Source organism: Pteropus alecto, unplaced genomic scaffold (genome assembly GCF_000325575.1).
Source record: "Pteropus alecto unplaced genomic scaffold, ASM32557v1 scaffold121, whole genome shotgun sequence".
Taxonomy (NCBI): Eukaryota; Metazoa; Chordata; class Mammalia; order Chiroptera; family Pteropodidae; genus Pteropus; species Pteropus alecto.
In genome coordinates this window covers 6,615,295-6,631,281 of record NW_006434369.1, presented here as the reverse complement: position 1 = coordinate 6,631,281, position 15,987 = coordinate 6,615,295, and the positions used below count along the sequence as shown (strand labels likewise).

General features: G+C 40.1%; 1 protein-coding gene across 1 annotated transcript in view; it reads left to right on the top strand.

The window, feature by feature from the left end:
* JARID2 (jumonji and AT-rich interaction domain containing 2) overlaps window positions 1-15,987 on the top strand; it is a 241,817-nt gene that overhangs the window by 101,526 nt on the left and 124,304 nt on the right. Inside the window, exon 2 of the mRNA XM_015587263.2 lies at window positions 8,837-8,972. Within this exon, the coding sequence (XP_015442749.1) occupies window positions 8,837-8,972 (136 nt within the window). The remainder of the gene's footprint in view (window positions 1-8,836; window positions 8,973-15,987) is intronic.

Sequence of the window (15,987 nt, the reverse complement as noted above, 5' to 3'; positions counted from 1 at the left end):
TAGTAGGCAGTAATCAAAGATAAGTGCACATTATTTAGTGGAAGTTTGGAAGAAGTAAAACTCTCCTTGCATAAGCATTTTCAGACCGTTTACTTTAACCTGGGAAACATGTCTGTCTGAGGAAATTTGCTGCTCGAATTGCTTTTAATTTAGAGTCAAGGCAAAAGAATATCATTCACAAGTTCATAAGTCAGTGATTTCCTGGCTACTTATCTTATTTCTAGGTGTGAACATTCCCTCAGTTTCTCTTTGATGTTTGAGTATTGACAGTCGAAGCATTTTATAAAGTTAAAAAAAAAAAGGATTAACATTGAGTTGACTTAAGAGATTTCTAATGGAGAAATGTTGTTTTATTAAAAGGGAAGAAACAGTTTTAGCTTATGTCTAAGTTGTACCTTTCTCATATTTTTCAATATTATTTATTTGTTTATGGCTCTAAATCTTTGTTTATATTGACTCCATGCCAAGAATCAATATTCCCCCCAATTTTTTTTGGATGCTTTCATTGTTCCTTCCTCAGACTGTTGATGGAAGAGACTGTCATTTCAGACAGCAACAGATTGTATTAAGTACAGGTGTATGCAAACTTGTTTTGAAAATAAAAGGCCTTCATGTGGAGATTTTCAGTCATTTTCTCTGGAAGGACATAAGAGTTGTCAATTCTTTCTCTTCATCTCCCTCATGGGGACCCAGTATTTCAAATTTTGTTTTCTTATTGGTCAGCTGTGAAACTATCAATCAGACCTGCAGTCCTCCTCCTCCCCACCATGTAGCATTTTGTGTTAATCCATCTTAGGGTAGGGGGGTGAGCTTTGGAATTGGGCATTGCACTTCATATTCTTTTTAAAAGGGTGGAAAATCACAAATCCCTTCACTCTCAGAGCTGCGGCAAGGTGGATAGAAATAGGATATATGCATGTGGTGGCATTGGTAACTCATCCAGTGGCTCCTGTAATCCGAACACATAATTATTCGTCTTGGCACTTGTGTACATTTTAATAAAGAAGTTACGTGTGTTAGGAGGTCTTCCTGCTGTGAACTTGAACATTCCCTTCCCTCCCAACCTTGTCATCTGCTTCTTGTTCTTACAAGAGGCTGTGAAGAACATTTGACTTCCTTGTGGCCCTTTCTCTGGAAGCAGGAGTATTATCTGTGGGATGTAATGCCATCTGTAACTATGCCTGTCATTTGAGTTTTCTCTCTTCCCCACCCTCCATCCTCTTCATAATAAGCATATTGACGTTTAAAACATTGGTACGAGGTTCTGGATTTCAATTTAAAATGCAGGTGTGTATCACTAGTCAATCCTGGTATGTATGTCTTCGATAGAGCCTTTATGTTTTATTAGGTGATATGGTTAAAAATGATCTCTGGTGTTGTAGACCTTTTTTTTAAGGGACTCAGATCTATGAGAAAGGGACCTAGCATCATTAGTTGACCTAAGTACCAATTTCTACCAGTTGTCACCACATCATTATTAAAAATGCCATTGGTTAGGATGAAAGATTTCTTGGTCACCTACCTATGATGCATAAATCTCTTGGGCAGTTTGCTCACAAGTAATTGGAAATTAACAGTCTTCCATTGGGCCTTATTCATTTTTAAATAGTTGTGATTGTTAGAAAATGGGGTTTTTAAAAAATTGATCAGAAATATGCTTCCCTGTAACCCATGCATTTCATCCTTGTTTTTCTTCTAAATAAAGATGCCTTGAATTTGAAACCATAATAAAAACTTGAGATATGGACAAAATTACATAAGGATGCTTTGAGCGATGACCTTAGAATTGATATTCTATTACACAAGGTAGTTGGAGAGGCCAGTAAGAGAAAATTACTCCTCTTCCTCCCTTCTTTTGCTAGTCTCTAGCTAGAGCTGTTGATCTTGAGTTTTTGTTTTTCACATCATTTACATCCATCTCTTGAAATTAGTAATTTTAATCTTGCTTTTGTTTAGGAGTCAGTGTGAGTTACATTTAATGGTTCCTCGTTAGTAACAAATTTCTGAGTTTTGAAATTGGCTTCTCTATCTGGCACCTGCCATGTTGTAGGCCAGCTGAGTAGACTGACTGATGACTTGTACCAGCTCCTGTTTATGTCTCCAGCTGCGTGACCTTTGGGCAAGACCCTGAGACTCATTTCTAAAATATAACTAAGAGTGTGTGATTACTTCCTTTCCCACCCATTTTAAACTAAAGAGAGAAAACAGTGGTGAAGACCTTGTACTAAGGTCTGAGCACAGACCCATGAGCATTCCTTGCATGGTGGTGCTGAGCCCAGTGCCTAGCATGTAGTGAGCACCCAGCAGAGATGTTTGCTATCATTATAATGATGATCATTATATTTGTTATCACTTTTCATATTCCCTTATTACTCTAAGGGCAATCTACTCTGCCTAGCACCTGTTTTGCAAGCTTGACTGACCTGGGTGTCCGTTTTCTTGCATTTGAGTGCTCTGAAGAGATTTGAAAGGCCATCTTGCTGAAGAACTGGCTGTCATTGGAGAGCAGCAGCCCATGAAGGCTCTGCTTGAGCCTGTGGCTAAGTGGAGGGTATGACATTACAGTATTAGTGATCCAATCAGTCTTGGAGTAGTAAATTAGAACTTAGTGCAGTTATGCTATCCTGAATCAATAATCCAGTGTTTTAAGGTGAGGATCATGGAGAGATATTTTGAATGGCAGCAAATTTATTTATTTAGAATGCCTAAGTTTAGGCTTTGTTTAAACTAGCAGTGATTTGAATTGACAACATCAGTGGAGATTGAGGTAGGTGAGAACTCAAGTACATTGAAAACAGTCACAGTTCAAGTTATGCACTTACCCCCATCCTTTTTCCATGAGTGGTTTTGAATAGAAGACATGGTGACTTGTACTCCTTTGATCCTGCGTCTTCTTTTCTACCTTGTAAAATAAACCTTGTTAAGGAGTAATGCTTGGTTCGTACTATCATGTGCACAGGACTTTCTGTTAGTGGCCTATATTGAGGGTTTCTCCCTTCTCCCCTTAGCAGTGAGGAGAGCATCACAGGAAAAGAATTCTATAATTGGGAACTGTGATTGTTGTTGGATCGGGGCCTTCCTTTGGGTTTTGTTGCATTGTAATGAAAAAAAATTACCCCCCACATCCACCCACAAGAAACAAATATAGTTAACTATAAGCTTACTGAGATCCTACAGTGTATTGCAGCTGCTAAAATTTATCCTAATTTTTGGGTTTGTGCATGGAAATAGAAATGAGCTTATTGTACATGTTGGTCCTATTCTGGAATATTATTCACATGTTGGGATGTGTGTTTAATTCTGAGTGTCACATTTTAAAGAGAAGTCATCCTAACCTTGGTATTCAGAGGATGAGGGTTGGAGAGAGAACACGTTGCATAAGGAATGATTCTAGGAAGTAGCTCTTTTAAAAATTAAAATGAAAAATAATTTGTTTTCTAATTACTTTTGACATATAATATATTAGTTTCGAGTATACAATGATAAGGAATTAGACATTTATATACCTTGTGAAGTGATCAGCAGGATAAGTCTAGTGCCCATCTGAACACCACCCATGGAACTAGCATTTTTTAGTTCCTTGCCTTTTTTGTTTTCACCTATGCTATTTGATCACTTGTTTTAGCTTAGTGAAGATTTCTCAGTGTATATTAATGAAGACTTCTTATTTCTGAAAGGAGAAATGGCAATAGTAGATCAATGTTAGAAGTATTCATAGTGAGGTTTCACCTAATCCTTACCTTTGCCTATATTCTGATGGGAATTAGAAAGTGATATGAAATAGGCATGGGATGGAGAATTACTTTGTATATAGCAGAGCTTCGGAAACTATCATGTGCATGAGAATCACCTGGGGAATCATCTTGAAATGCAGATTCTCAGTAAGTGGATCTGGAGTGATGTCCAAGAGCCTGCATTTCTAACAAGATGCCAAGTGGTTTTAAGGTTCTGATGGTTTATGGAAGGGGTTTCCAACCCTGGGACCGCAGACTAGTACAAGTCTGTGGCCTGTTAGGAACCGTGCCGCACAGCAGGAAGTGAGTGGCAGGCTAGCCAGCGAAGCTTCATCTGTTTTTGCAGGAGCTCCCCAGCACTAGCATCACCGTCTCAGCTCCACCTCAGATCATCAGGCATTAGATTCTCATAGGAGCACTGGTTCCTGGTGCCAAAAATGTTGGGGACTGCTGGACTCTGGGGGACCACACTTGGAGTTGCAAGGATATAGAAGGAGGCTATTGAAGGCTGTTTTAATATCTAACCTGAACTGTGAGTTTTGGAGATTGGTTAGTTGATGCTGTCTCCAAGGAGGGTAGTATCTTCATGGGCCTTCTTACCGTGTTCTTTTTTCTCACATGTCTTGTAAGTTGGAGTAGCTAGAGTTATGTTGTGCTGTATTTTTGCCTTAAAAAAAAAAAAAAAAAAGATTATGACCATAAGCATTCAATTTTAAATTTTGACCTGTTGTCACTTTTCATAAGATTTGCAAATGAAAATAAAACTGTCACTTTTAAAGGCATTATTACTCAGTCTTCTATTTGCTAAAGAAAGTGATTTTTAGCAGTCAATAGCAAAGTGAATCTAGACTTGTGTGATTTTTTTTTTTCCTTTTTCTTTTCGCATCCTGTCAACAGACCCAAACATTTTTATGTCAGTGTTTGCAAAGCATTTGTTTTGGGGTTGGGGAAATACAAGTAAAAGATTGGAGGTGGCAATGAGGAAAGTGGGTGCATTGTCTGGGAGCTTGAATTTGATGGACTATCAACCTAGAAGTTACAAAACCCCAAATGGCAATAGCCGCTTTTAAGTCTTTAATGAAATTCCTGAGAACTGACATACACTCTGAGCAACTGAATTTGGATCATAATGAAGCTGCTGGACTCTTGTATCTGTCTGTCGATGGCCAGAACTCCTCCTGTATCTTCCTGTATTAAGCTCACCAGTAGACCAGAATGGACAAGGTACTAAGTTTTGTGAGAGCATTCTGGAGGAGAACGAGAAGAGCTCTTTCTCATTTCAGTGATTCCAAACCCGAGGAAAGGGAGAGCCAGGAGGCTAGAGGTGGTCTAGGAAGGTCAGAGGGACTAATCAGGATTTTTGAATACTCAGGCATGAGCAGGACATCGGTTGATTTGAAAATAGTGGTTTGAGAATGAATAATTGAATATAAGGTTGGAGGAGAATATAATGAGATACAGAGGAAAAGGAGCCTGTGTAGATGTGGTGAGGGAGGTAGGGAGAGAACAGAGAGGTATTTCGTGAAGGTAGGAAACTGTGATAGTCTTAGATTTGGGCCCTGTAACATCATGTGGGCCTTTCGATGAGCACTTTTTTTTTTTTTTTTTTTTTTTTTGCAGAGAAGTAGGTGATTCCGAAAGGGTTTTTGGAGCCACCGCATAGGAGGGTTGTTACTAGTAAATTGACAAGTTTACTGCTGAGAATGAGAGGTGTAGCCCGGGCCTTTGGGATTTGTCACTGCGTGGAGTGTTTTATGGGGGTAGCAGTGATTTGTAAGAAAATTGTAGTGGTTTCATGTATTTCACTTAAAACATCCTGGATTTTCATAAGGTTAGGCGCTGGCAGGCCAAGTATGGGTGAAAGTAGGTAGGAAGAGTGAGATTGAGCTTGAGTTTTTCTTTTCAGAAATATTTATGGAGCTCTTATGCTGTCAGGCATGTTTTTTAGATGCTGAAAAAACATGGTGAACCTATGCAGACATTCTTGACCCTATGCAGACATTCCTGACCCTATGCAGACATTGTTTAAATGGCTGATTAAATAAGACAGCTATTGAACAAAGGAAAATAAAAGGGAAGCCCTGTACTTAAAGGTCATATAAACTCTTAGAGTGAGGTGTTTGTGTTTCGAGTTGCCTGACCTCTACTGATAGTTATGTCTGGGCTGTTTTCTTAAACACTCAGTACTTGGATGTTCTGAACAATGGTAAGGCCATAGCAGAGTAAATGTTAGAATGGAAGTACCTTCTTTCTGGCTGTCCATGACACCAGCGTGGATAGCACTGTGTTGCCTCATGGTTGGGTGTAGGCCACCTTTGATTCTGCATCTGACATTCCACTAGGGAGGGATTCTACCACCCTGGTCTGTAAGCTTAAGTGTAGGGTGATTCATCATGACTCTGCAGCTGTGACAGACATTTTGCTTTTTACTTTTTGAATTATTACCTATCTGTTGAGCTTTTGGAAACAGAACAGAATCTACTTACTATCTACTAGGTTTGTGTCTTGCATCAACATTGAGGGAGGTGACAAGTCTTGACCACTCCAGATTATAAACTTGTGTTTAAAAAAATTTAATTTTTAATGTCTGGTATTGTAAACCCCATAATTTGTGTCATGGCTTTGCTTCTCCTGTATTTAAAGTACTTTATAGGTATAATGAAGCTGCTCTTATGTCAGTAAGTGAACCTTAAATGCATCTTCCTTTGCAGGAGTTTTCATCTCACATGGTTTATGTTTTAATTAGACATTAGTCGTAGCGGTGTAATTCTCTCTTATGGAAGCCTGAAGTAAAAATGAAGGTATCAGACCGAACAGGATGCAGAAAATCATCACAGGAATTTTATGTTGAAAGCTATTTTGGGGCTTTATAATTTATAAACTCTGTATATGTAGGAAATAATAGTTTATAATCATATCACTGCTTGTCGTAGAGGTGCAAATGATGAGACTAGAAACCACATTGTGATGAAGGGAATTTTGCTGGATAGCCTTTTTTGCATAGACTGTGGAATTTAAAAAGGTAGATTTCAGCTTAATTAGTATTAACTCTTCCTGCAGTTAAGACTATCATTCATTTGCAATGAATATGCTAGGGAAGCTTTCATGCAAACTCAAGGCAGTTGCTGCTGTATGAGTGAATTCAACTACAGTGTAGTTTGTATGTGTTGCATAGTTAAATCATCTACCTTTTTACTCAGGTTGGTTATTTGGGCTGCTCAAATGAATCTGGTAACAGTGCTTCATTTTTCTGGTTTTTAACCGTGTGATTGGAAGGTTTCTAGTGACTTATACCAAGTAGCAGTTAAATTGTGTGTGTGCCTTCTCTCAGGTTGATGCAAAGTTTGCTGGCTTTTTTTAGCCTTTATGTGTGAACCTTGATCACCACCCTAGTCTGTAGATAATAAATTGGCTCTCAGGAGAGTGACCAGGAAGACAGGATGTGCCTTCTTCCTCTAGAGGTAATGGAAATCTCAGCTTGGCAGGTCTATAGGAGTGAAGGGTGTGGAGGAAAAGGTGGAAATCCTAGCTCTTCTTTCCCAGGATTTCTTTCCCCCTTATTATAGAAGATGGAGAATTACTCTCATTCTAGGAAATCCTAGAAGCTTAACAAGAGTACAGCTTAAGTTATTTAGGGCTTAGAGTTTCTGTGTGGTTGGATTTCTAAGATGTAGTTTGTGTTTGTGTAGAGTTTAGGAATTTCAAAGAGCTGGAGAGACCTCAGATAACCTAGTCCCCTTCTTGAGTCCTGTGGAGGTTTTATGTCACCGTTAGCGGCAGAGAGTAAATACCAATCTGTTGGACAGCCATTACAACAGTACCAGTCTGACTTGGAAGTATCCATGTTCCTCTTTGAACAAAAGGAACATGAATATCCAAAATCCTGTTTTACCCAGGGTATTAATGTTTTCCTTATTCTTTTAAGATCCAAAATATCTGAGAAGCTCAGATACTTCCAGGTCTAAATTGAACTGTTATAAAATGCTTGTCTTGAAGAAGGTGTGTGAATGTGAGGACTACTTAAATTAGCAAACAGTGCATAGATATCCACAGGAGAACCTGTGAATATTCTTCTTATGAATCCACCCATTAAACCTTAAAAACCTTCTTGTTGGTTCCCTAAAACAGTTACCTCAGTCAGTCCTGGTATGTATGTCTTCCATCTTCAACCATCTTCATCTAGACATGGCTCTTGTTCTGTCTCAGGTGCTTGCTGGTGCGTCTCCCCTTCTTGTCCCCCATTACTGCTTCTTCAATTCTAATCTTTCTTTATATCTTTACTACTAGAATGGTCTCTGGGCTGGAGGCTGGTTCTTTGGTTCCTCCCTTCCTTCCTTCCCACCCTGGCCTCCTTCCTTTTGTTTGTTCATTCCTTTCTCAAGAACTTGCCTTGGATCTGATACAACAGACATGAAGGAGCCACACTTTTAAATTAGATCTTCAAGACCTGTTATTAACCTGCATGTATTTCTTGTTATTTTTTTTTAAACCCCCACCTCCACCCTCAAGATCTATTGCCCTTTTCCGCAAGTGGTCTCTCTCTTCTCTTTCATTTGTGACTCATTTCCCTGAGAGGCTATTGTGTATCCAATTTCATTTCTCTGACTGAATTGTAAATTCCCTTGAAGGTAGCACCAACCCCCAACGACAAAAATTTCCCCCAAAGTGCAGCACCTAATTTGTAAGACAATATACATTCTGGCATTACTCACTTTATGAAACTCTAGCACAATGGTTCATTACTCCTCTGGTTTTGAGCGTGATAACTTTTTCGTGAGCTTTGCCAGGAATAGAAAACTTCAGTATTACCCATTATTGAAGGTCTTTGGGTGTGGGTATATAAAGGAAGGGAGGTGGTTTTGTCTGTCTTTCAGTCCCTTGAACAGCCTATGGGTGGGTTAGCGTTTTTGGTTGAGGTCTCTCCAGATGTGGGAAGGGTCGGTGCTGTCCCTTTATATTATAATGTGATACTGCTGATTTCCAGAACTGTGTCTTGGTCACACAATACTGTTGGGAATTTTTAAAAGTTTATGCTGACTCTTAATCTTTGCTTGCTTTGTTTTCATTAACTCCCTCTTCTTTCATTTCTTCTTTTTCCCCAGGATGACAGTGATGGGATTCCATGGTCAGAAGAAAGGGTGGTACGTAAAGTCCTTTATTTGTCTCTGAAGGAGTTCAAGAATGCTCAGAAGAGGCAGCATGGTGAAGGCATTACTGGGAGCCTGAAAACGGTGAATGGTGAGTTGAATATTTTGTTGGAATCTCTGGACATGGCCTTGTTTCTGAATTGGATGTGATTTTTGCAACTTGTGCTTCTTAAGCTATGCCCTTACTGGCAGTTATATCCTCTTGGGTTTATAGATTATTTTTATGTTCCTTTATATGTTGCACAATATAATTGGCAAGGTGCCTTAGTTCGTTCGTTCCCTATAGACAGGACCAGGGCTGCAGTCTGATTTCTTACTAGCTCCTGGGTTGAATGTGGAACCTGTCTTATAGGTTTTTTCTGTGGATATTTTAGTTCACACCCAAGTATGAAAGCAGAAGGCTTTTGATGATCTTGGTGCAATGTGGAGCCTTTGGTTCTTATCCTCTGTTTGTATAGGAAGTAGCCTAAATCTGTTGTGTGCTTACTCCCCCTGCCCCCCAGCTCATCATCCTCCTAAATACCTGCTTCCTTCCTTGTTGATCAGGTTGGGCAGGCTGCAGCAGGTACATAGTGGCATGGAATTCCTGTGCATCCAGGAGTGTACCTCTTCCTGTATTGTTATCTAAAGGATCCTTGAAGGATCCTGCGAGGAAACTTTCCCCTGAGTTTATTCTGATGTCTTGTTTTAATGGGGTATAATTCAGATGACATCATCCAATGAAAACCATTTCAGAACAAATATTTGGTTATTGTCTGTGGCTGTGGTAGCATTCCACAGTCTCTCTCGTACTTACTATATCTCTTAGGATTATAGATAAACGTGAATGAATTGACTATGTTCTGGTTTGTGCTTGCTTGGAGCAAGGAGATGAGGAAGAGGAAATCCTGTTGTTTCTTAGAATCTTTGCTCTGGTTCTGGGGTAACAGTCATCACATATGGGGTGCTTGACAGCTTCCTGGGGTCCAGAGTGGCAGGTTCACTCGGTTTAGGGCTTCCAGTTTCTTTCCAGTCTGCTTAGGTGTCGGTTGAGTTATCTGGGAGCCTGTTGTTGGTACTAGTGCTTACAGGCAGGACCTGTTGCTGCTCTGTTTCCACAGGGCCATGGCTGGGTTTTGTGAGATGACTTCCTTGCCATCCACCCAAGGTTTGTCACTCTCTTCTAGTATTGTGTGGTTTGAAACAAGAACCCACTGAATTCTGAGCCAATATGGAATGGAAAAGGCCCTTTTGGAACTTCTTTCACATTTGCAGGAGCAAAATAAGTAGTAAGTGGATCTATTGCCACAGGTATACAATTTGGATCCCAAATGCTCATGGGTCTCTGACAGGTAGGGGTTACGTCCATTCCTTGACTGCCTGTAATGCAGTATGTTCTATGCCCCGTGTCTATTTAGAGAACACTTGATGTTATAGATTTCGTTGTCATTACTTCAGATTGAATAGAGATGGTCCCCGACTTCAGATGGATCGAGTTACGATTTTTGACTTAATTGTGGTGTGAAAACAATGCTCATAATATGTGAGATATGTAACACTTTATTATAAAATAGATTTTGTTAGAAGATTATGCCAAACTGTAGCCAAAAGTGTTCTGAGCACGTTTAAGATAGGCTATGCTAAGCTGTGATGTTCGGTAGGATAGGTGTATTAAATGCATTTTCCACTTAAACCCATCGTAAGATGATAATCAGGACGTAACCCCATTGTAAGTTGAGGAGCAGTATTTTGCTTGGTTAAATTTTTGGGAGATGAGTAAAGGGAAGAATTGCATTGCATTCTGGAGTTAGAAGAGAGTAGTGCCTGCTGTGGGTTTAGATCTTATTGATGAGATAAGGAATGCTCTTTCTGCTATTCATGAGTGGTAATGCCTTATTGCTTTTGGAATCTCTTAACAATTAAAAACAACCTAGCTGGGAAAAATCAGCTCTTAGGACAGGAAGTGAACCAGGTGTCTAGGATTGAATCAAGGTGGAATTTGGGCAAAAGAACAAAAACGAAAGTCATTTGAGAAGCAACCGGCATTGCCAGCTAGTTTGGCTAAATGTAGCCTTCATTTTTATTAGCATAGCTTCATAAAGAAAAGGTAAGTTTTGTTGTGTTATTTTGCCTTTCACCCTGGTAGACTGACTTGTCTTTTTTTTTTTTTTTTTAAGGCACTGAGACCCCCAAGGCTTCTTTCTTTTGGTTGTGAAATATCTGTGAATATACCCTTTTTTGGTTCCTGTTGATGTTTGTGCACACAGCATTCCAAGGCCACATTTTTGTTACTCTGTATATTGAATTTCAGTAGCAGTTCTAAATAAACACATCTCCTTGTTTCAGAAGTTAAGTGTGTTTTAAGAAGAATTTTCTTAAAAGCAGCTGACGTGTTAAAGGTGCTTTCCTGTTGAGGGGTTACTGGAAAGCATGAGAAAACAGAATCTCTACCATGGGAATAACTTCTCTGTCGGTCCCAGAATCTCAGGAGTGATCTTTTTGGGCGGGGTGGGTGGGTAGGTGATATCCAGAGAGAACTGAAATAGCAGGGAGCATCCAGGACTTTCTGGGCTGAGTGAGGTTGGGAGTAGGGATGATTGCAATCAGTGTTCTCTCTGAATGTTTGTACATGTGTGCTTATATGTTTATCACTTGAGTTTGGACGGATCATCATTCCTGTACAATAGAGTGACCTTGTCTTAAACTGCACATCACAGCGTACAATATTGAACTTCTTCACTGCATGGCAAGTGAAGATAAGTTAGTGGAGGGAGAACAGTTTTAACAGTCATGCAAGGTTCTTGTTTTTCTTTTGTTTATTTACTTTTTGTTATTGTTAGTCCCCGAACCCCTTGAGGTTCCTTTTCAAAAGCTGAAATAATTCCATTGGTTCAGTTTTAATTGTGACAGAAATTAGTCTGATGGTAGAGTTTTGAGACTGTCCAATACAGAGCCCTCACTGAGACGAGGACTATGAGACTGCACTATGACATGGTTGAGAGCATGTGCCTGTTCCCTAGATAGTTTGGGTGAGAGACTTCTGCCCTTGTGTTCCCCTTCCACCCCTTCACGCTTTGTCACTTGGGGACCTTGGACAGTGAGTGACATACCTCTTGAGACTCCAGGAGTTTTCATCTGTAAGCCGATTAAACGTCCTCGTGGGGCTTTGTGTTATATGGTAGTAACTTGCCTCACTCTCATTTAGCTATTTATTATACAGAAGTAGAATTGGAATTACAGTTCAAATTGCGTAACTTTGAATCCCATGCTTATTTTGGAACACATACTGGATGAAAATCACACCCTATCTTTGCAACAGTAGTATCGAGAACAAGGTGATTTATCTCCGTGCCTCCCACGCCCCCCTCCCGCCCCCATGTCAATTTCTCAACAGAGATGTTTCTGGGTTATTGGTCCTGCCAGAGTTTCCTGAGAAAATCCAGTTTTAAAATAATATTTTTTGCATTAACAATGGAATGGGCTTGACATAATTTTGTATCTGATTTGAATTGACATCCCTTCCGATAAATCGTTGGCATGCTAGGATGTTGAACTTGCGGCCCTTTGCATTTCCTTCTTGTGTGAGGGGGTTCACAGGTTTGGTGTCTTAACTGTACTACAAACAGCAGCAGCTTGTATCGGAGCGGCTGAGCAGGTATAGTGTAGTGGTAATAACATAAGCAGATATTAGATAGTAGCTCATATTTTATGTCATAAAATCCACGTTGGCCATCAGTCTTGCTTTTGTGGTTCTACAGTGACAAGAATGAATATTTTTGTCCTTCTGGAGGTAATGAATGTGAATTTTGAACGGTCTTGTGGATTCTCTGTAGGAACTGAAACCGTCATTACAGCATGTTGGTTATAGCCAGGCTTAGGAGGCAGTGCGAGGACTTTTGCTGATTGTGAGCCGTCTGTCTCCTTCCTGCTGTAGATAATGCCACCTTTTCTGGCTGTAATAAATTGAAATTCAAAAGCTCAGGAAAGGGCTGGCAAAGGCTTAGGCCACGGCCACTCTTTGAGGGCCCTTGGCCCGCTGAGGCTGAAATTAGGGACATTTAAATAATAACATGCTACACAAATAACAAGTACAAATAATTACACGGTAAGAGAGGGGAATTATCAGCTGTATTTGAATTTCATTTGCTCCTTATAAACGTCATCTGATATCCAGCAAGCTTCTCTGTCCAGTTAAAGGGTCTTGACTAAGATGTAAGGGAAGCTGGATCCTTTTCTTAGAATCTTCCTGTGGGCACTGGTTGTGATAACTAACCTATATTGAGTGCTTATTGTTTTCCAGTTATTGTTCTAGCACTTATATTTTACTCATTTAATCTTTGGAACAAACCATTTTACAGATTAGGAGATGATACATGAAGATAATTTAAATTTTTTCTTTGTTAAAAGCAAAGCTACATTTATCTTGGAAAATGGTAGAATTGAGAAGAAGGTTTAATTTCTCCTCTGTAGCTTTCTTATAATAGTCAGTTTATGGTATAAGTAATGCAGATGGGGCATTTCTTGATAGAGCTTGCGTTCGATCAACACCTGAGAGAGTTTTTGTATGTAGGAGGTATTGTGACTAATAAAAAAGTGAACTCAAGTTGCTTATTTTTGAGGAATCAGATTACGTTTTTGCATCTTACCTAAGACGTCACTGAGTAATATACCATTATTTTATGTTTCAGTAAGAAAGGAAAAAAATGCTTCCAGTTTAATTATAAGTGTAAGCCATCATAATTTATAAGATGTTTTCTAATTTTAGATATGCATGTTTTAACATGAGAAAATATGTGTGACCTGGAATCAGGGAACAAAATACTACACTATAGGAGAATAAAATACTATAGGAGAAATGCTTTAAAAATCAAAAGTGTATGTGACTGTGCTTGGTCTAGTGTGAGGAGGCTAGTGGGAGGCAGATAGATGTAAACAGCCTCGTGTGGAGCTGCCAGGAAAAGCCTCATTAAAAAGGTTGCATTCCATGAGCCTTGAAGGCTGTGGGACTTTGTACAAGGGCTTGGAGATTGGAATGGGGTAGTGTTGGGTACAGAGGTGAGAACCTGAAAATAGATATTGGACAGATTTCTGTGGCCAGTCTACTTTTACTGGCTCCGAGGGAGCAGTGAGCTTAACTGCAGCCCTTTTGGCTGCAGAATTATGGATTGCTAGAGCAGGAAGGGACTTCTAGAGGTATATAGGTCAGCCTTATAATTTTCAGATGAGGAATTTTGAGCCTGGATGTTGAGCTTATTAACTGGAAGGAATGGGTCATGCAGAAGACTGGTTGGACCAGAAGTCCAATGTAAATGACAGGGAGGCTCCAGCCTTCCCAGAAGGCATGGCTGCGGGCAAGGATTTCATGGAGAGTTAAGAAGTGGAGGTGTTTGTGGAGGTTAATGTGCTCTCATGCTCCTCTTTCCCATCAGTTTGTGTTTGAGAACTCCTGTGCCTCCAGTTCTCTTTAGCCTGCTTCTGTCAATTTTGTAAGCTTTGTGCTATTTCCCTGATCATTTTCATCAAATCATGGATTCCTGTAGTAGGAGCAGCATGCAACACAGATAGAGTCACCTAGGAGAAAGTGGATGGCTAGGGCAGATATATAGGGTACGTGTGTAATGTCTGAGCTTAAGACTGTCCTGCATGTCACAGTTCTTAGAGAAGCCCAGCTTTGAGGGTTGTGGATAAGTAAGAGGATGAAATTCACTGTAGTCTGGAATGTTTTTTTAAAGCTATTTCACCTGTAGGGTCTTTGTGCTTCTAGTCAAACTGTCCCCTGTGTACCAAGTCTATTTCTCTCATCTCTATAAGAACACCACTCTGGAAATTATCCTTCCTTTCTTCATTATTATTTACTTCTTTACTAGATCATTCCCATTACTAAACAAAATGTAATTTCTCCCATAATAAAATAAACCCTCCATTGATCTCGGATCTCCTTCCTGCTATTAAGCTCGCTCTCTTTATAGCAGAGTTTTGAAAGAAATAGTCTAAGTAATCTGTCTCTCTACTATTCATATTCATGTTACTATCCTCTCCCCACTCATTCTCTTTGAACCCCTAGAGTCAGGCTGCTTTGCAAGGCTAATAATGACCTTGGTTGCCAAATCCGGTTGTAGTCAGTATGGCTGTAGTTGCACATTCAGCAGCACTAGACCTGTTTGAACTTCTCCTGAACTACACCTGCCTTCTGCGCTTTGATTTGATAGGCCTCATGAACTTGGGTGTTCCAAAGCCAGTTCTCTGTGTCCACTCTCTCTCATCTGCTCTTGCCCTTCCCATCTTCTCATTGTTAATAAATACCAGTTCCATTCTTCTGGTTGCCTTGGCCAAAACCTTGGAGGTATCTCTCTGTATCCTCCACATTTTGCCTTCTATCCTTTAGCAAAACCTGTTTATTTCTAAACTCACGACGTCTTCTGAATCTGTATCTGTATCACTGTCACTAGGCCTTCTAGCTTGGGCTGAGACTGCTAATGCTCTCAGCTTCTGCCTCCCTGCCGCCCACTTCAGGCAGTAGTGTGAACAGTCCTTTATATATATAAATTACACATGCTATGCCCTTGCAGGGTCTCCCCATCTCTCAGCATGAAAGGTGTGGGCCCCATATCTCTCTGGTCTCATCTACCTCTCACTCCCTCGCCTGTTTCACCTAGTCTAGTCATCCTGCTGTTCCAAATACACCAAGCATGCTCTTGCCCCAGAATTTTTGCCCTTGTTGATTTTCTATTTAGAAATTTCTCGCTTTAGTTACATATGTGACTTGATCCCTCTCTGAATTTCAGGTTCCTGTACAAATGCGCCCTGACCAGGACTCCTTCCTGGAGCAGCTTATTGAAAATTGTGCCTTTGTTCGTTACCCATTAGCTTCTTACCTTGTAATGTTTTTCTGCATAGAATTTCTCCTAGCCTGACATTGTTTGTTTATTATAAGCTCTTCCCACAGTATATTGTAAGTTCCATGAGAGAAAAGCTTCATCTATGTTGACTGCTGCTGTATGCACAGCTCCTGGGTACTCTTTGTAGAGAATGTGCTGTGTGAACCAGTGTGCAGACAGCTCCTCTGCACAGCTACCACACACCCACACCCCCTCTCCAGTACCCCACTGTCACGCTATGGTCATGCT